The sequence below is a fragment of the Primulina tabacum genome, chromosome 14 (assembly GCF_025594145.1).
Source record: "Primulina tabacum isolate GXHZ01 chromosome 14, ASM2559414v2, whole genome shotgun sequence".
Taxonomy (NCBI): domain Eukaryota; kingdom Viridiplantae; phylum Streptophyta; class Magnoliopsida; order Lamiales; family Gesneriaceae; genus Primulina; species Primulina tabacum.
In genome coordinates, this window is record NC_134563.1 from 1317306 (window position 1) to 1338975 (window position 21670).

At 32.2% G+C, this 21670-nt stretch overlaps 2 protein-coding genes across 2 annotated transcripts; one reads left to right on the plus strand and one right to left on the minus strand.

Moving 5' to 3' along the window:
- Window positions 1-4668: 4668 nt before the first annotated feature.
- On the plus strand, window positions 4669-6905 carry LOC142525277 (uncharacterized protein At2g39795, mitochondrial-like). Its single transcript, XM_075629513.1, has 3 exons — window positions 4669-5013; window positions 5917-6260; window positions 6526-6905. Exons 1-3 carry the CDS (start codon window positions 4753-4755, stop codon window positions 6689-6691), a joined length of 771 nt encoding a protein of 256 aa, XP_075485628.1. The 5' UTR covers window positions 4669-4752; the 3' UTR covers window positions 6692-6905.
- A 4404-nt stretch (window positions 6906-11309) lies between these two features.
- Window positions 11310-20185, minus strand: LOC142525078 (delta-1-pyrroline-5-carboxylate synthase). Its single transcript, XM_075629249.1, has 20 exons — window positions 19965-20185; window positions 18617-18688; window positions 18417-18520; window positions 17965-18067; window positions 17660-17821; window positions 17216-17493; window positions 16048-16198; window positions 15787-15951; window positions 15627-15704; window positions 15009-15098; window positions 14379-14465; window positions 14173-14259; window positions 13994-14090; window positions 13795-13898; window positions 13641-13716; window positions 13144-13294; window positions 12954-13022; window positions 12784-12850; window positions 12640-12710; window positions 11310-11642 (listed from the first exon to the last, which is right to left on the minus strand). Exons 1-20 carry the CDS (start codon window positions 20022-20024, stop codon window positions 11561-11563), a joined length of 2154 nt encoding a protein of 717 aa, XP_075485364.1. The 5' UTR covers window positions 20025-20185; the 3' UTR covers window positions 11310-11560.
- Between the last annotated feature and the right edge of the window lie 1485 nt (window positions 20186-21670).

Consider the following 21670-nt stretch of genomic DNA (forward strand, 5'->3'; position numbering starts at 1 on the left):
CGGTAAGTTTGATCAATCTCTCAGATAAAGATTCGTGAGATCTCTTGTACTCTTTCCTATATACCCAAACGTTAGGTGGAATTTTAGCAGAATTTTGACTAAAATCTATAATGGAGATGAGATTCAAGATGGAGAAACATTTTCTGATACATATCATGTACTAGATTTGTTTCAAGATATTACAATCAAACCATATATCATGAACAAGCAAGATAGAGCCTAACAAAGAAAGTTCAAAGTTCACAACAAAAAAAAAACGAAGAAAATTTACTGATCCTACAAAATCTGATCTTTCCCAGACAAAATCACAGAATATGTAAAAATCGAGTGTCGAACTCCTATGCTCGCTCAATGATAATCAACGTTTTTGCATCGCGAATCTCGTCCCCCTTCCTCCACAAGAATTTTTGTCTGTCAACAAGTTTTCAAGAGACAAGAGGAATTAACATAACTGGCATTGCAGAGTTAATAAGTAATACACCACAGGACTAACTACTTTGGTAACAATCTTACATTTCTAGCTGCACGAAGTCATTCCTACGAATTCTACCGCCCGAATTTGTCTGTATCTATCTCATGGTAATGTTCAAGTAATCAATAGCAGGATCTAGTTTGAAAAAGAAAGAGACAAAAAGAACGCTGAACATTACATATTTCAATCCCAAATGATTGCCACATTTGATGCAGTATATATCCGAAACCTTGTGCATGATATCCCCATTGATCCCAAATAATGGTCGTTGTCGACTGTTCACTTCCACATTGATGCTGCATTTATGTGCACGATCATAAGTGAGCATTACTGAAGTTTTTCAAGTAACTTTAGTTTAAAATTATAAATTGGCTTCTGAAATCTAATCGAAGCCATCAATAAAAGAGTACGAGATAAGTTTCTCTTTTCTGGTTTGGAGAAAAGATCGTACACTTGGATGAAGAGGGCGGCCAACCGACCAGCCTGTGGCTGCCAAAAGGAAAATGAAAATACAGGTAAGGAAAATCTAGAAACATGGCATATGCCGTCGCAGTACGTGAAGGAGAGATGCTGGTGTGCATGGTATACATATGTGAGCATGGTAATGTAATAGTTTGAAATCTAGCCTCCAAACAACAATTTTTTTAGAGTCAATTTCCCATAATAGCATCTCAATGATCTAATCTTATCAATAAAGTGAAAGGGATAGCTTCATGAACAGCTCAAGACATATAACAAAGAACATTTCAAACAATCCTCCAGCAATGAGTCTTTGACACAGCAAAACTTAAGTATGATCTTTAACCGTACACCAGCTAATAACGTGATCAGGGGCGGACACAGAAATTATAGGCCCGGAGACGAAATCAGCATTTTTGAAAAAGAAAGCGCGAGTTTTTTCGTTTGGTGCACGGGGCAGGGACATCACTCCTTCACCCTGGTTGGCTCTATCCTGGATTTTATATTTGACGACTTCTGATTACCTGTTTCGGATTAACTTTTCGCAAAGCTGATATATCATAATTAGTATCATCAGAATTATCTGTACTAACAAGAACTTCATGAAACAGACCGGCCTATTCCAAGAAACGCGATCCCAAGTCAGAACAAAACTATGTAAGATTACACCATCTCATTAATTTCATAATCAATTACGAAACAGAACCACGATTCATTATTACTTTCTACACAGCGGCAGCCATTGAGTTCCTAATCCTAATCCAAACATAAATGACAGCAAGAAAAAGATTGGAACGAGATATACCGCATTATCGGGGTTTAGTGGTAAGGCAATGTGGGTTCTGCAGATGTTGCACATATAGTAGTTCGGACCTTCAAAATCGACGCTAAACACTCTTCCCATTTCCAGAAATTCAAGTCTAGACAAGAGTTTGATCTATATATCAATAAGGAATAAAGAGAAAAGAAAAATAAATTCAAGAAAGGAACTGGTTCTGAAAATTCAGCTTACGGAGAAGAGATTGAAGAAGCGCCGATTCCTGAAACGGAAACAGCTCGAAACTGAGTATTGCGTGGGAAGAAAATGAGAGGTTGATGAAAAGGAAGAAAGAACGTTTACGTATGAGTTGCATGATTATATATGGAGATTTAACTTCGGTTTTGCTAGAATCGAGACGTGGCTGTTATAACCATAATAACTTCTCCTAACGAGGGATATCACCGGGATACCATTCAAAATCGTGGGATAATATCGATTGGATTAGAAGTATAAACCAATGTGATATGAAAATAGTTTTGAGTGAAGATATATTTCACATTTTTGCTATAAAAAAGATAAGAGAAGTTGCTATCTTTTATAACTATATATTTATAGATACATATATAAAAAAAACAATATATTTTTAATTTTTAAGTGCTGAATTTTTTTTAAAAATATTTTAACTAATAAATATCAAGAAAGAACAATTTGAAGACCGTCTCTTCGGCTACAAATAATTTGCAATTTTATATTTTAATGACCAAATAAATGAATTTTTAAGTGCTAAACTCTTTTAAGACAGTACAAAGAATTTCATGGGTTGCCTCCGCTGAGTAAGGTCATAGGAATTTCCAACTCTATTTTTGGGACAACGAGAACGAGCTGCATCATAGAATGACAACTATTGATGGAGCTGGTGTTGATGAGAAAAGTATAGTTCTGTTCATGAACATAATGAAAGTTAATCCGTATGCCAATATCCCTCTATCAAAGATCTTAGATTATATATTTCCAAGAATGTGACTGTTGACCAAAGATTTTAAAACAGCCCTTCTGCTGATCAAGTTGCTGCTATTTGGGTTGAGGGTAATAATGATGCTAATGTTCTTTATGATAGAAATATAATTATTCGTGGAAGTGATGGTCATACTCATCCAATAAAACCTTATTTTGGATGCTATGATCTCTTGCAATATCAGCTGTTTTTTCCTTATGGAGATAGTGGTTTGTAGCAACATATTCCAGTGTCAACTCAGGTAGTGATCGGTTGGTGTCCACAGATTTTTCTTCTTTCGATGGTGTATGTTGGTAGGTTGTTTCAACAATTTTCATAAATGATATCTGAGTTGTACCAAGGTATTGTTGATAGCGTTGTTAGTGGTGAAGTTCGGGGAAGTCAGATTGGACAACGTGGAGTTTTGCCTGCATCATTTATTGGTGGCCTAAGGGACATGCATAGAAGATATATTGATGCAATGGCATTGGTGAGGTCGTTTGGAAAGCCAGATTTATTCCTCACTACGTCTTGTAACCCGGAATGGAAAGAAATTATAGAAAACTCATTTCGTGGACAACTTTCTCAAGATCATCAGATTTTGTTTCAAGAACATTTCCTACAAGGAGTAGATCTCTTGTGAGACCGTCTCACGAATCTTTATCTGTGAGACGGGTTAACCCTATCGATATTCACGATAAAAAGTAATACTCTTAGCATAAAAAATAATACTTTTTCATGGATGACACAAATAAGAGATCTGTCTCACAAAATACGACCTGTGAGACCGTCTCACACAAGTTTTTGTCTTCTACAAGTTCAGTCTGTTGACTTTTGAAACGATACATTGAATCCCCAATGGGTCGTTCCTTATAATAATTATTTGTTATATAGATACGACTGTTATATCAATGTTGAGGTCTGTTCGAAATTGAATGCTGTCAAATATCTCTTTGCAAGTATATTTACGAGGGACGTGATAAGATAGTTGTCCATCTTTCATAGAGAGGTACAGATACATCTGTTGATGAAATCAAGGCATTCCAAGATGCTTGGTGGGTTTTGGCTCAAGAAGCAGTGCGGAGAGTTTTCGAATTTGATTTGAATGAGATATCTCCTCCTGTGATCAATTTACCTCACAATAATAAGAAATCATCACATCTACATGTATGCATTCTTGTTCAAGTTGGATGGCTCATCAGACATAAGTAACGACGTGTTAACGATCATAGCAGAAGCTATTGAAAAACCAGACAGTTGTTTAAAAAAGAACGTCAATATAAAAAACAACGAAGAAGCTGGCCGAAGATTATCAAGACAATTTAAAAAATCAATCTTGCACCGAAGGTTGAAGAACCACATACATAAAAAATGGATAACAACAAAATGGTTCGTGAAGATGATAGAAATTGAAGATGGAGAGACAATCTGATATCAATCATATGACCAAACATTTGTCTTTTTACCAAAAGATAGTGCCACTCAAATTTTTTGAGCCATAAAGCAATCTAAACGCCAAGTTTGGATCTTTTTCGTGGTAGAAACAATTATTACACAACCACGTTCTTATAATATATTTTTCATTAAAACATAACTTTCCGATATAATCATTATATGATTCAAATTTTAATCCATCCTAAAAAAACATTATATTAGTATATAATACTACGAACAAATATAATCCATACCCAAAAATATCAAGATAATTTTTTTGTTATTTTTTCCTAAAATCTTACCAAGTGTCATCTTTTTCGTACACATCTCGATTATGTTACTTCTTCATTTAGTTATTATGATATGATTTTGTAAAAGTAAATTGAATTCTGTTTTGCTGAAAATGGATTCCTCCATTTACTCGAATTCTGTGTAAAATTATTTAATGAATTTAATCAATTAAAAAATAAATTTGATTATTTTTTGTAATTATTTTTATAAATTTAATTAAATTAAAAATAAATCTGATTATATGACGTCTGAGTCGTGCAAATATGAGTGGACAAAGAAGCCCTTCCTTAAACCCTAAATCTTCCCCATTTCCTCTCCAAAACCCTCTCAAGCACCGAAAAAATGGCTCTCACCAACGTGCTTAGACGATCTGCTTCAAGATTTGCACCGTTGATCCTCAGTCACAAGCATCTCCGCCACAATCACCACCACATCTCGGCCCTGTTGGCCTCTGTCAACGACCGTGCGTTGGGAATGTCGCGAAATCTCCTGCAGCGGTCATTTCTTCACCGCTACTCCACCAAGCCCAGCTCTGACGGGTCACTGCTACGAGTAATCGAGTCAGAGATTAAGTGCGCCGTGGAGTCTCAGGAGGAGGATCAGGTCTATTTTATTGCGAATAGTAATAGAAATTGAAATCGCGTATGTTTGGTTGCTCCGTTATGGTGGAATTGACTACGGATCATGTTAATGTTTAGTTTCTTTTGATTTGTTACGCTATGGGTTCCTTTCTTGGAGAAAAGGTTTTCTTTTCTTTTTTGTTTTTTACCAAATGGGTTCCCCCGTGTTCCTTTCTTTGTGAACTGGGTTCTTGCTCCTTTTGATCTTACGAAGTGGGTTCTGATTTATAATAATTTGTATCTTTTTCGTTGTTTTTGTGAAGATTTCTGTGTGTAACGTTTTGTGTGTCATTTGATATAAAGATGAAGTGATGTTGATTGTTGAATGATTTCAAAGGGTCAACTACCTGACTTTTATTTTTTTCACTTGTTCTCAACGATCTGTTATGGTCTTATTTCTTAGATCCATTTCTGTTGAGGGTTTGTTGAAGTAAAACTTTATACAATTATCATGACCCATTAGTCCACTGGATGGAAAATGTAGTCATAAGGTTTAATAGGTTGGGGATGTTTGATTGTATGAATTTATTTACCTTAAAATATCCGCTCTATTGCTTGTTGTGACTGTCTTTATGGAGCCGCACCTGAGTTGTTTCTGCAATAAAGTCAAGATTCTACTCTTTTAGTATGAGCTGAACATCTTGGGTGAAGGTAGTCTCCAAGATACAACACTTTCATTGGCTTTTACTTTAACTGAGGTTTTACATTATCTTGTCATTATACGACATCAGATTTTATTGTGGATGACTGCTTTAGTATCTCTAGTTGTAATTTATTTCTTTCTATCCAGATAATTGAAAGCAAAAAAGATCATTGTTTTACCTTGTATTTGCAACATTTGACAATTTGAACCATCATGGTTCTCTCATGTCCAATTGTTTTACAGGCTGAGGAGGTTCCACAGGGTTTCCCTTTTAAAATTCAAGACTATCCCGGACGGCAGACTGTGACGCTAACCAGAGAATATCAAGGTGAAACCATATCTGTTGAAGTTCACATGCCTGACGTTATTACTGGTCAGCAGGATGATGCCGATGACAATAATGATGAAGGGGAGGAGAGCGCAAGCCAGCCTAGTATACCATTAGTAGTACAAGTTTCCAAGAGTAGAGGACCCTGTCTCGAGTTTAGTTGTACTGCTTACCCTGATGAAATTGCAATCGACAGCTTGTCTGTCAAAGATCCCGAAGCTGCTGAGGATCAAATACCATATGAAGGACCCGACTTCTCGTAAGTTTCACATTCTTCTCTGCATGATGTTTTTTCTTAGCGCAGATTAGGTTTTTCATTTGGTGGAAGGGTCACAACCGTATCAATGTATTATAATGAAAGATAAAAATTCAAGTGAAATTTCGCATACAAGTTTCTTATTTTAAGTTGAGGGGTATGGAATGCCCCTACTTCTCTACCACTCTTCCGGCTGGGTCTACTCCTCCTTTATGATTGGTGGTTTGTGACTTCTGGTGATATGCTAATGTCTCCCGTGTTTTTTTAGGGATTTGGACGAGAACTTGCAGAAGGCTTTCCACAAGTATTTGGAGATCAGGGGAATTAAGCCCAGCACAACCAATTTCCTGCATGGTTACATGGTCGACAAGGACAGCAAGGAGTATATAACATGGTTGAAGAACCTAGAGAAGTTCATTAAAGCAGGAACCTAGAGAAGTTCATAAAAACGCATAAATTTTACCAGTTTTTGAGGGATTTTTTTATGAGCAAGTATTCCAGTATTATGATTTAGAATCTTCAAATTTAAAACGTTGAGAACTGAACTAGTTAGTTCCCAAACTATGAAAATTTCAGTTGGTAACTGTAATTTGAATGGTGAACTGAAGTCTTGCAATGAAGCTTTATTTTGCAAATTTGGATAACTGATTTCGATTTAATTTGCTAAGTTGCAACGCATACACGATATTCAGGTACTATGAATGTTCTTATACCTTCTTTTGTAGTTCAAATTATCTTGTTTCATATGATTCAGTAATCAAGTCAAGCACAACCATTTTGATGAGCCAGTGTGGTATACAAGGCCTGATCGTGTTCTTTATGTTATGCATCATGAAATATTAAAGAAAATGCAAAAGTTATATTGTTGATTATCTCCTTTCTTTGATATTTTATGATATGTTAAACAATTATTCTCAGTTTATAACTTATGCAACAGTTTACTGATCTTTTCTCGTCATTTTTGCGTGATTTTTTTCAGCAGTCACAGAAAAGCTTCTTTAAAATTAATTAAGCTACTGAATGGCCAATGAAATCGATCTGAATTATATTATTTTTGTAATAATAAAAATAATAATTAATTTCTTTGCGTTGCTTTCTCTTCATATTGTGCAGTTACTTATGTAATAAAATTTATAACGAAGAGACTTTTTAACAAGTAATAATTGTCAACTTGTATAATGGTACCACCCACACATTTAAAGATTTTTCCCCATCGTGCTTATATATTACAAGAATAAATAGTTTTTATTTTTAATATTTATACTTATTAAATAAGCAAAAAAAATTTTATTATTAAATAAGCAAAAAAAAGCATTATTTATCTTATACACTCTACCAAGTACTTAAGTTTGATCTATCGTGCCAGTGTTTTTCATCTGTATCTTTTATGTCATATAATCTATATCTATATAAATATATATAAATATATGAATGTGAATTGTGAATTTACGTAAATATATTTACCTTCATTTAATAATAATCATTGATACATATTTTTTTTTTCATATATTCTTTTAATAATAATCATTAATACATTTTTATTTTTAAATTTAAAATTTACCTTTTTCATATATTCTTTTAATAATATTCTATATATATATCTCTATTATCCTTACCTTCATTTAATAATAATCATTAATACATGTTTTCTTTTTCATATATTCTTTTAATAATAATCATTAATACATTTTTATTTTTAAATTTAAAATTTACATAAATTAATACATGTTTTCTTTTTCATATATTCTTTTAATAATAATATATATCTATATAAATATATGAATGTGAATTGTGAATCTAAATATATCTACAATTCACATTCGAGATCAAATTCACAGAAAATCACTATCATAATGTTATAAATTGTTAGTATTACGAACATTAAGGTAATAATGAGAAGACGAATAGAGATGAGTGTGATTAAATAAAATTAAATTATTAATAAATATTAAGGTCATATAACATATTTTTTTCCCATTTAGAATGTAGATATATTTAGATTACTTATGTATCAACAAAAATACGTGATTGATAGAAAATATTTGTATGTAAGTGATTTCATTGCAAACATTTAAGTTATTTAATCAATTTTCAATATATGATACTAAATACATATTACTAAATAATATATTATCTATTAATCTATTAAATATATGACTTTCATTTGTGAGCTTACTATTATATTATTTTTTTTGTTTTACAATTTGTCATGTTAATGGTGTTATTTAAGTCATTTTTTATCTTAGTTTAATAAGATCATTAATAGTGTATTTAACTCAATCAAACTAATTATTATTTTAATTTATTTTTAAATTTAATTTTAATTACTTAAATTTATACATTGCCGTCAAATAATAATAGGAAGACAAAGGGAGATGAGTCGGATTGAATAAAAATAAATTATTAATAAATATTTAGTCAATTTTTTTTATAAATGATGCTCAATAAATATTACTAAATAATATGCTCCATTTGACCATTTTGTATTCTTGCAATGAGATGAGTTTTTTTACCCTAGCGTTAACATGTTTGATTGTTATATGTCATTTGTATTGATCATGTAATTGTGTTTGGATTGTTTATGTGATTTGTTTGTTTGCACAAAGAAAAGAGAGAACAAAATCAAATATCCAACAAAAATGATTATTTTTCAATTTTTTATTGTTGAGATATTTTGTTAATTTTTAAACATATAATGCATGTTTTCTGTTTGCTTAGATTACTTGGTTTGAAGTGACTTAGAAAATATTAAAAAAATTGAAATATTTCTTCGTTTTACCTTATGTATCAGAATATCAAGAGATAATATTTTTTATTTATTGGGGCAATTGCAATTAGAGGAGTTTTTTTACCCTAGCGTTAACATGTTTGATTGTTATATGTCATTTGTATTGATCATGTAATTGTGTTTGGATTTTTTATGTGATTTGTTTGTTTGCACAAAGAAAAGAGAAAACAAAATCAAATATCCAACAAAAATGGTTATTTTTCAATTTTTTATTGTTTAGATATTTTGTTAATTTTTAAACACATAATGCATGTTTTCTGTTTGCTTAGATTACTTGATTTGAAGTGACTTAGAAAATATTAAAAAAATTGAAATATTTCTTCGTTTTTACCTTATGTCTCAGAATATCAAGAGATAATATTTTTTATTTATTGGGGCAAATGTATTTCCAAACTTCTGTCTATAAATCAATATTTAAAATTTTTACGACATTATTATATTCTCTAATCAATTTGTTTTACTTAGATTGATAGAAGGCATTTTAGTTTGAGTTTTTATGTATTTGCTTATATTATTTTTGTAATATTATTTATTATGAAAATAATAGGTGAACTACAAAATTTGGTAGGTCTAAGAGTCCTCTGGTGAACGACAAATATGGATAAATTATTAAAATATATAATATCCAGTAGATTTTTGGCATGCGATTTTGTTATAATTCAATGATTATGCCTGATTCTAAATTTTTATTATATCACAAGTTAACACATGCCTAATATTTTTCTATGGTTTAAGAAAAATTGTGTGACTTTCTCCAATATTATCTCGATATATTCAAGGTGACAACAAGATTGTTTTTGTCTCTTTTTTTAGTCAAAGTGTATAACCAGCTAATTCATAACATATATGATGGTAGCATAGAAAACCCCTCGTCAAATAAATTCACTTAGCCAAATATTGAAATTCAAATAAAATTCTACAATATTTCATCAAATTAATTTTGACTATCATAAAATGCTCATGAAATCTAAATGGTTATATTATTAGATGAGAATCATGAGATATTGAATGAGACAAATACTTTGACATATATTTGAATGATATCTCATATGCATATCTTAATTACATTATCCGTATCTCTTCTCAAGATTTTTAAAATACAATAATTAATTTTGTATATCGTTCCACAAGATATAAAATATTATAAAACAAAATATAAACTCGATAGAAGAAAATTTGTTTAGTTTCAATGAATAATATAATATTATGTTCTAAACGCAACAAATGAGATTGAAACTATATCATCCTCATGACATGATGCACGCAATCATTATTTCAAAGCTTCCAAAAAATGACGATCAAGATGACTTTCTTCAATTGCGTCAAATTAAATGAGGACACAATTCTAAGATATAGTCATTTGAAGAGATTTCAAGTATTTTTCTCACAGTGATTGAGAAATAATTGTTAAAAATTTATTAACCTTATAGCTATATGTTGATAATATTGATACTAAATATATAAAAATGATATCACAAATATCACAATATTTGAAGAAGGTGCAACATCATTCATTGGTTATGTTGTTGAAGAATATATAGGTTATACATATTTTTAGTCACAAGTGAAAACTTATCACGAGTAAATCATTTTTTCTTAAGAGTTATAGTTGATGATTGTCAAAAGCGGAAAAATCATTTAACAATAAAAAAATAGTCGGGAAAATAAGATTATCAGATAAAAACAATGTAGAAAACAGAAAAAATGGCGTGATAAAGAAGCAAACTACGAGCATGTCAGATCCCCGATAAAGATTGTAAATAACATAATAGATGTTAAAGACGATCAGATACTTGCTGAACATACCAAAATAGTTATATGCATATTATAACAAACTACGACAAAGAGTTGTTGAGTTGTCAAAATCAACCAAGAATCATATTGAAAAGTGTGTCAAGTGGATAAGATAATTTATCTGATTCATATACCATCTATGATCATGATTTTTTATTTTTTATGGCTTAGTTTGTTTCAGTTAATAAATGTTATTAACCATGTTTTAATTCATTTAAATATTATCAAAATTTCGTACATATATTTTCAACCGTTTAGATTTTTACGTGCAACGCACGTACATTTTTCTAGTTTACAAAATATTTAAAAATGTACAAATAAAATAAATATTTTTTTTGGAAAAAAAAAAGATTTAAAAACAAGCAATAAGTCACACTCAGACATTGAGTTTTACAAAAATATCAGTCATGCAAACACAACACAAAAATCAATTAGACTCGCAATAATAAGGCTGAATGAATTCAAAAATCTCAAGAATTCAAATATATTTCGAAATGAATATTCTCAAACCATTTGATTTCTAATACATTACTGATCCTGCAAGTTCTCATTCTTGCAAAATTTGATCCTTCGCAATCTCAGTTATAATACACTATGACCACTAAATTCTTCTCGTCAAAGATCAAAGTCTCCTTTCATACTATTCACGCTAAGCGATTTCCGGACAATTAACAAAACTGAGGGTCGGACACCATTTCTTCATGCTGTAGCTTGCTTGGCCTCAAGATTTCAGACTCAAGTCTTTGTGAGTATAAACAATGCCTTTATCACCGTTCACCACCTGGCCATTTCCTCTAGCAATCCTATTATCCAAACAAGAACATTCAAGTTCAATTGTCACAGGAGTTTTTCGGTAAGGTGCTCGGTTGCAATTCAATTTGAGTTTTGAAAGAAGAATTAGGAAAACACGAAGGTATTTACCATCAGCACTCGTTCATATAAATAATATTTTGAGATATTCTTATCTTTTTCGACTGGACACCGAATCCAATTCGTTGTTGAATGATAAGTAGAATAGTTCAAGTTAGAGTAATACAGAAACCCACACACATGGAATGATTTTTATGCCAGTTACTGTCTTATCTGGCTCCAAACGTGCTTTTTTTTTTTTACATTTTCTTTTGTACAAATTCAGTGGTATTTTTACAAAGCACCAAATGGCTCTGGACCTTTGGCCGATGGTACAACGAAATGCTCTTTATTAACGTTTTCATTAATCTCACTCACTCGTCTGGCACAAATCAAGGTCAGTCATTTAAAGGAAATAAACCAGGAATCTAAACCGGTCAGAATAGTTTACAAAGCCTAGGGCATTCTCAAGACCCACATTACTATATTTTTTTCTATTGTCAGCATAGGTGTCAAAATTCAGATGTAAATGGAGCAAGTGAAGTAGAAAAATCAGTGCAGAAATTTCAAATGTTCAAAGTCCAGAGGAAGAGATATTTTATCAACTAATGGAAAGACGACGAAACTGCAATCAGTACAGCTATATATATGCAAGTATTTTGAGTATTAGTGATCTATCTCCCAAAGCAATCATTAGAAACTTCCAATTCAAATCGCAGATAGAGATATTGACAGTAGAATTATTTGAAAGAACTTTTAGTTCATGTACAAAAGAGGTAAAGTAACTAGTCAAGACATATACTGCAAATAATTTTATCTATTATTCAAGCTTGATTCGGACAAAGGAAGTGTTCCGTCGAACTACGCTAAGGCCAGTCCGTAGAGTGACAATGAACATCATCAGAAAAAATATATTAAATTTTGTCACAACAAAAAGTCTTTTAGGCATACCATCTTATTGTAAGCAATCCTTCAACACCCACAGGACCTCGAGCATGGATGCGACTAGTACTAATGCCAACCTGTCAAGGACAACAAATACGTGTGATGTTCACACGTATCTACAACTGATTCAACAGAATACTAATAGCATACCTCTGCGCCTAGTCCAAATCGGAAGCCGTCAGAAAATCTCGTGCTTGCATTGTGAAATATGGCAGCACTGAAAAAGTAACACTTAATGCTTAGTTAATTGAAGTGTACAAAATGTAATCATACTTACACCCTCATCTTTCAGAATTTGCCTCAATTGCATGGTCCATTACCTGTCAACTTGACGTAAAAAGATTTCTGCAACTTCGGTATCTTCAGTTATAATGCTGTCTGTATGCGCACTGCCATTGAGAGAGCCTGATTATTTTATCTGCATCCTCTTACAATAACAAAAACAACCACCATACAAAGCCCAAGAAGTCAAACACAAAATAACTAAAGGATTTCAAAACGCTAACATGCCTTCCATGAAGATGAATATGATCAATGGCAGCATACACATCATCCACAATTTCAACAGTGCATGCGAGTGAACTATATTCATGGTGCAATGAACGAGCCTGTGGAATATTTAGTATAGAGCTTGCTCGAGGTCCACCAAATATTGCGACACCTGAGATGTATGCACATCATTGTAACATTATAGCCAAGACAAGAATCGTTTCCAATGTGTTTAAGATCCCTTGCACACCAAATTAAAACACTTATTATAAGCTTAAAGTAAGAGAATGATTCAAATTTTGTTATCATTAATTTCCAATCACCCCAGCTTGAAAATAAGGACAATTATAAAATAGTCGGGTGATAAACATGATACTGGAATTCAGAACATGTTCATACAGATCAATAATGAACTTTTTGTCATCAATTTCTAAAACCAATAAACTCCAATTAATTTAATCACTCACACAAAAAGGATTTTGGGGAGTGGGGGTGGGAGTGTTTGGGAAAAGCCCAACCTTTGATTTGAAGTTCCACAATAAGTTCATTTAGACCCTGAGTCTCTACCAACTCCTTATGAACAAGCAGTGTTTCCTTCAAAATATAGGAGCACTGTGGTAAGGGGTCTCTTAAATTTTCAACAAATGTGTAAGAATGAATAAATGAACACACCATTGCATTACAGGCAGCAGGATAATCTGTTTTTGCATCTAAAACGATCTGCTTTGCCATATCCATATTAGCTGATTTATCTACATAAACATGACATATTCCATCTGCGAAGAAAATAAAATAGCTATTAGATTTTCCCAAATGCAATGCATGCATGATTACTTGATCAAGAGTAATTAGCATGTAAATTACATCTTACCAGCATGACCGAGAACAGGAATCTTGGTTGAAGCCTTAATTTGAGAAACAAGTTTATTGCTGCCTCTCGGAATAACCAGATCAATTACATCATCCAGCTTTGCCGGGGAAAAAAAAATTTAGTTCCAAACTCATCATCCAGGTTTTAGTACAATAAAACAAAAAATTAACTCAATCCACCTTAAGCAATTCAGGGATCTCTTCTCTGGAAGTTACAAGTCCAATAAGCGGTCCTCCAACACTTTTTGGGATGGCGGAAGTAATAATCTAACCAACGAAAAAGGACACGACAAAATGTAGAAAATGAAACAAATAAAAAATGTCAAGACACGGATAAAAATTAGGTCAGAGAACCCAAAAAAATCTAGTATTCACATGATTAAAACCTTATGCAGGATTGTATTTGTTCGTCTCGCTTCTTTTCCACCTTTTAAAAGCAGGCCATTCCCACTCCGAATTGCTAATGAAGCTATCTGTTAGAATTTTAAAGATGGAATGAATATACATTCTTCAAGTCCACAACAAGTCCATAATTTAGATGCCTATAATAAACTTTTTGTATGCCACGACAATTTTTTTTTTTTTTAAAAAGTAGTAGGAAGAATCATGCGAAGCATAAAACTGGATAGGAGGAAGAAGATATAAGAAAAACAATTCATGCAATTTCCAAAACTAGCTTGGTATGTTCATAATAAATTTTTCTTGACAGAAAAAGATTCAAATGTTAAAAAAGATAAATGCGATAACAAGTAGAAATTTTGGAGTTGTTCAACATGGTGAAACAAGGTAATGAGGATAAGGAATGACAAAGGTTTAAGGTTTTAAAGTCATTCAAATGGAATAGATCATAAGAATAAATCATAATACGATAGCAAGGTTCAAACTAATACAGGACGTATGTCGAAGTTCAACTTTTTCCTTTTTTTTAGTTGATAACACAAGTTATTATTTCACATTAGTTGAAAATATTGGAAGTTACATGTAGATGGCCTACACGACAGAGTTAAATATCTTACCTGAACCAGTGCATCAGGTCGAGACTCGAAAATGATCAAGAGAACACCCAATGGGGAAGACATCTTCTCCAATATAAATCCTTCTGAAAGCTGCAGTAATAATTGCCAGAAATTCACAACCATTTGCCGTTCCAATAATATGTTCAGTACAAAGAGACACATAACAACTTGAAGCTCTCAACCGCCAGAAGAAAACCCAGCCAACTAAGGAGCTCTTTGGTCTCGGATCAAGATTTTCATCAAGCTCAAGTTGGTCACTTAGTCCAAGAACAAGTAAGATAAAATAGAGAATTGATTAATTCGAAATTTTGATAATGATATGTAATATGGAGTGCAAGTGTGCCACATTAGAAAACACAAGCACACAATGCCTTAGTTTGAGTTTTTTCTAATGTCTTAAAACACATTTTAACATGTTTGTCACTCATTCTTGATTATAACACAGTTTGGTTTTAATTTGAGATTCTGTTCAAGGACAGCTTATATAAGATTTTACGTTTTCCTTCACGGGAAGCTGGGGTGTAGTATTTGGACAAGGTTTACAGATCATAAACCCAGTCAGCACATAATTTCTTTCATGCTATAACCACCAAGATCTACAATAGCCCATTTCCTTACCTCTGTTTTCTTCAAAACTCGTCCGATCGGCTCCTCCATGTTTGCAAGCACGCGAATAGCATTTGAAAGACTTGAAATCTACAAATGATATAATCTTTTATAAAGAGATAAATGAGATCTAAAGTCCTACACAAATTTGAATTTACAAGCAGTATCTTACCTTACCAGGCTTCAAAGCCAGCCTGGACACCAAAGCCTTCTCATATCCAGCTTGCTGTGCCTCAGAAACATCAGTTTCATTTTCAGCTAATATCAGCTTTTCACTCGCTTCCAGCGCATCAGCTACATCCAGCAAAATTTTACTCCTTTCTTCTGAAGGCATAGCCTACAAGGTTATGAGGTAGAAATAAACATGTTCAATTATAGCACTTGCAATTTTTTTAGTGAAAACTAAAAAAATTGTGCAACTTCAAATGATTACCTGCAGTCGTCTTGAACTTTCCCTAGCTGAAACTGCCATTTCACGTGCTCCAATATCTCCTTGAGGGACCCACTTATGAGCATCTCGATGAAACAACGTGCCAATACGCTTTCCATTTAGAACACTTATAATACTGTCAGCAGCAAAACCACTACAACCACAGAGATAATGGGGAAGAGTGGGAGACACAAAATTTAAAATCTTGTAAAGAGTAATTTTCTATCATAATGCACAGAATCCAAGTTCCTTTCAATATGCCATTTGTGTATATAAGAACAATTTAAATGTAAATTCTATTTACAGCTTGTTGCAGTTGATGAAGTGATAAACTTCTAGATTTTACTGCATGACACAGTATGGTTACTATAAGTGATTCATTTTCCAATTTAAGAATAAACCAAATTCAGATTCCTTTTCTTGCAATTGATGAAGAAACAAAATTAAGATTTTACTCCATCGACAAGGCAGAGTTGCGAGAAGTGAGCCATTTTTCTCCCATCAATAATTATTTTATTGATAGATGTTGGATCTCAATTATATAAAAGTTGAATCCCAATGAACTTGTTTATGCAAATTCTGATTTTTTTTATTTCAATAATCCAAGCAAACAAAAGCAACTGGATATTATAAAGCCTAGGTGTAATACATTGGGGAAGGCACATTACTTGGGCGCATAAACGTACCATATCCTAAATCTTCAAAATTCTAAAAATCATCATCATGTACCACCTAATATATACGTCTCAACTCTCAAACCACTGGACGAAAGCAAAACAAATTTTAATTGTTGTATAAGTGAAAATGAAGAATGGCTACCTAGCATTTCACCTTGGATTTGCCATTAGTATAGTTAAGATGTGGTTAAAGTTGCTTCGAGTCTATAAAAGCACACAAGGGATTGTTTTTGACAGCCAGGCATATGGTTTATTGAAAAACTAAGCCTTTGGCTCAAATATAGGCACAGAGATCTAGCATTGGTGAGCCTTGAACTACCTACCTTGAGAGTTGTTAAAAACCATGCCAAGAATCTTGAGAGTTATTAAAAACTTTGACAAGAATGATATATTATTGAATTGAAAATCTCAAATTTCGAGTTTTGTACATTTTGGGATCCAATGATTAAGGTTAAAATAATTAATTTGACATTTTTTGAAAAGAAGCAGTTTACCTAGTAATAACAACTGGAATGCCAGCATGAGCAGAATAAACTGCAGCTTTTACTTTGGCAGTCATACCCCCTCTTCCAACCCGAGACTTGTCTCCAAAAGTTATCACTCCCTCATACCTATCCTTAATGTAAGTGTGAATTAATTCGGAATGTGGATCACTTGGAGGACCACTATAAAGACCATCTACATCACTCAACAATACAAGGAGGTCAGCTTTTAGCTCCATAGCTAATAATGCCGATAAACTGTCATTGTCCCAAAATATTCCCGAAGAGTCCTGCAAAATGCGATAAAGCAGGAAAATTGTATGAAATTGAGATTGTAGAATAAAAGTTGTGTAAATACATATCTATATCTGTAGGAATATTATAAACAATTTTTAATCCCCTTGAGGCTGTCAACAATCTCATGAATGTGAAAATGCTGTAAATATAAATGCATACTTCATAAGGAGCCTTCCGGGTACTGACTGCATCATTTTCATTGAATATTGGAACAACCTTCAGAGAGAGCAGTGATTTCACAGTCTCATTCAGCTGCTTCCTAAAATCTGGATCTCTAAAATCGTTATCAGTAACTAGAAGTTGTGCTGATGTCACATCCAACTGCATGAGAAAAGCGAAATCATCCAGAATAACTAACACGTGTGTAATGACTAACACAACCATTGGAAGAAGACAGAGCATCCTCGAAAGCAGACTAAAAATAAACAAAAAATCGCATTAAGGCAATGAAGTTGTGATTTCACCTGACTAAACAAAGTATCATAGAGAGCCATAAGGCCATTTTGTCCAACACCTGCACAAGCTTTCCCATCAAGCTCTACTTGTGGTTTTTGCAGATCAGCAAAACTGGACGAATAAAAAATCAAAGTTCACAGTAACTGTGGAGAATACATGGAAACATTGGTTAAAAACATTGCTAAAGTCAAGAATTTTCGAAATAATGCCATCCTAGGAATTTGTAAATTTGACAGTCGCATGAAGTTCAGAATCAAGATCCTTCAAAAAATTTAGCAGTATAATACGATCTACAGAACAGTTCCGTAATATGTCCACAAAAATGCTGAATCGAGCACTGGGATTACTACAAAAGCACATAGCTACGAATTCCTATATATAATTCTGAAGGTGAAGCTTCTTTCACAAGTGCTTAACACTGTAATCTAAATCTAAATAGCAAGAAATATTAAAAAAGGACCTGCTGTTGAGTAATTTCCTATATCTCAGCCGTTGACGACCAACACCAACAGCACCGGATGTCACCAAAATAACCTCATATCCCTGAGAATTCAGCTCATGAATCTGTATTCGAAACTCAATAAATGAGATCAAGAAAATAATTGTCAACTCATAAACCAAATATTAAAAATTTAAGCCTTTTATAATCCTCTTATTCACCTGCTCGCAGAGTGCCCCTAATCTTCCAAGAGCTAACCTTCCATCAACTCGTGTGACAACAGCAGTTCCAACCTTGGGTATGTAGACAAAACATCGGAGAAAACTTCAAAGTTCACATACAAGGATTTCAAAGTACATAATAGAGATAACAAAAGGCAAGAAATAAACATTAAGTTCAATTAAAACCATGATGTAAATATTCAATTTAAACAGAATGAAAGCCATAATCACATAGTCAACTGTTAATTTAGAGTCCTTCAGCAAGAAACCAAAAGGATTGTTGCTTAAAGATCATTTTTATTGAATCATTGATACTAATACGATCCAGAGTCAACACCGAAGAATTTCTCACAGCTAGGACACTATTTTGACCATATGCCACTAAGTTTGTTGAATGATAGGAAATTCCATTGTGATAGGAAAGAAACAACAATGAGTGGTCAATCCATGCCTTGCTGAGAGATCTATGCAAACCAAAAACTTACAGTTTGATGTCTAAAATCTAGAATTTACACGCTCCTACAATAACTATCCACATGCATGGTTTCTTCTGAATGAGCTTAACGGAAATCTTGTTTACTAACAAACACACGAATTCAAGTTCTTTATGCAGAAACCTTTCCCCTTTTGTCGATGAAATCTTAATCCTCACACTTACAAACGAAAAATCACGAATCTTATGCTACACAACAAAACATTTGTCACTAAGTGAAGTCAAACCTTGTTTGAAGCTTAAGGTACTATAATGAGATTCACCCCCTAATTTTAAATTACGAACATCTTTTTCCCTCATAACTAACAAAGACTAAGTCCAAAAATAAAGCAAGCCCGAATGTCCAATGATGAACAAATTAGGTTGTGATACATACATTCATAATTACCCCCAACAATCATAGCATAGCCACAGCTTTTTTTAAAAAAAATACTCAACCTTCTTTCCATTCCCCACCCCATTACAAGAACTGCTAAATTTCCAGAATTGCTACAAATGCATAGCATCTTGTTCTCTGCTTGGACCACAATTAGAATCAGCTCTGATATCCCGATCACAAAAGATTCTACCAAACAACTTAGTAAACTTAAACATTCAGAACACGACAAATAAACATCTCTAAAAATCCTATTTTTGAGTATTGACAACGACTTAACAGTCATCCAAGTTTCTTTACAAAAAGAAAGAAAGAAAAGCCAAAAGCAGACTCAAACTTCCCCGCCATGGAAAAATCAATACCCATGAATCCTCATTCAAAATAAATCAACGTCTCAAAACAAAACCAATCAAATGAAGCCCACCAAAATTAACCAAATTTCCAGCAAGAAAATGCAAGAACATCAAACAAAATGTGACCTTCACGATGACACGCTTAACGTCTCTTACAAACGAACGAGTCGAATCCACAGCCTCCATTGTTTGGCTGCAAAAAGACTGGGTTTTTAGTTGACAAAAGACAGCAGACAAAAAAGTTCAATAAAGTACTAAAAAATTTCTGGAATAAACCGAAAACGAGGAGACCCCGTGAGTTGTATTTGTATTTACATAGGGTTTTGCACGTTGTATTTGTATATGGTTACATGTATCTATACTACCTAATTACATGTAATCTTTTTTAAAAAAATTATATTCCATAGTTATTATTATTATTATTATTATAAATTTTATCCATATATTTGTTAACTGTGTTAATTAAATAAATATCTTATAAGACGATCTCACGAATATATTTTTGTGAGACGATCAACCAGATCGCTATTTAAAACGAAATGCAATATTATGTGCATAAATCGAGTCGTGTTAGAGATTTATCTTACAAAATTGATTTATGAGACGGTCTCACATAAATTTTTTTGACTATTTATATATACCAATATCCTTAGACATGTAACGCTTTTTATTAATAATTATTGTTGTAGTTAAGTTAATTATTTATTATTTGTTTAGATAGTGTGTACATTTTCCAATTTTAATATAAATTTTTTAGTAATTATATTAAATATATATGTTTAAATTATTTTGTGTGAAAGATGATAGTATTGTCATTTGAAAATTAATTTGTTTAGTGAGATACGAGTAGTTTTGCATTTAGAAAATATCCATATATTAGGGGCATGTTTTCTATATGACAGTATAAATTCACACAACTATTAGTAATATTTTAGCAATAATTATAATATATCATTGAAAAGTTTATTGATAAGTAGGTCTCTTGTGAGACGATCTCATGAATCTTTATCTGTGAGACGGGTCAATCCTACCGATATTCACAATAAAAAGTAATACTTTTAGCATAAAAAATAATATTTTTTCATAGATGACCCAAATAAGATATATGTCTCACAAAATACGACCCATGACACCGTCTCACACAAGTTTTTGTCTTTATTAATTTACTACATCATAAAAATTTGACGCTATATAAATTTTTATGACTTTCTTAGCTATAAATATTTAAAAATTTGGTTAAAAGCATTTAATATTGTTTATAAATATGATTTATAGCCTATGTGACACAAAATTTTTAAATTTGAAAAAGATATCAAAATTAATCAAAAGTATTTACAAAAATAACTACGTTATCCGTATTTTTTTTAATTTATTGTCACATGATCAATCATCTCATGTAAATAACTTTTCATGTACATGAAATATCGTTATGTGTACATTACATATAATTAATTGTTATATAAATTTAATATTTATGTAGAATCCCAAAGTATTTTAATTACATTCCTTATTTGAAATAGTTTCTTGGATTATTTTTATTTATTTTTAAAATCAACTTATTAATTTTATTTGGTGTTTTTATCTTTTGTTTTTGTTTTTTTTAAGCATCGTGATATGGTTTTTCTATTTTTTTTTAAATTCTCCAATCAACTATATTTTGGACATTTTGTATAATTAAATTTTTTCCAATTTTTTTTTAAAAAAACCGAGGAGGTTTTTTTTTTATTATTTTATATATTTGACTTGTAACTTTGAAAAATAATGCAAGTGTATGCATGTATAAGTTGGCTTCTTCTTTTTTTGAGGTGGGGAGAAATTAGTTATAATTGGGC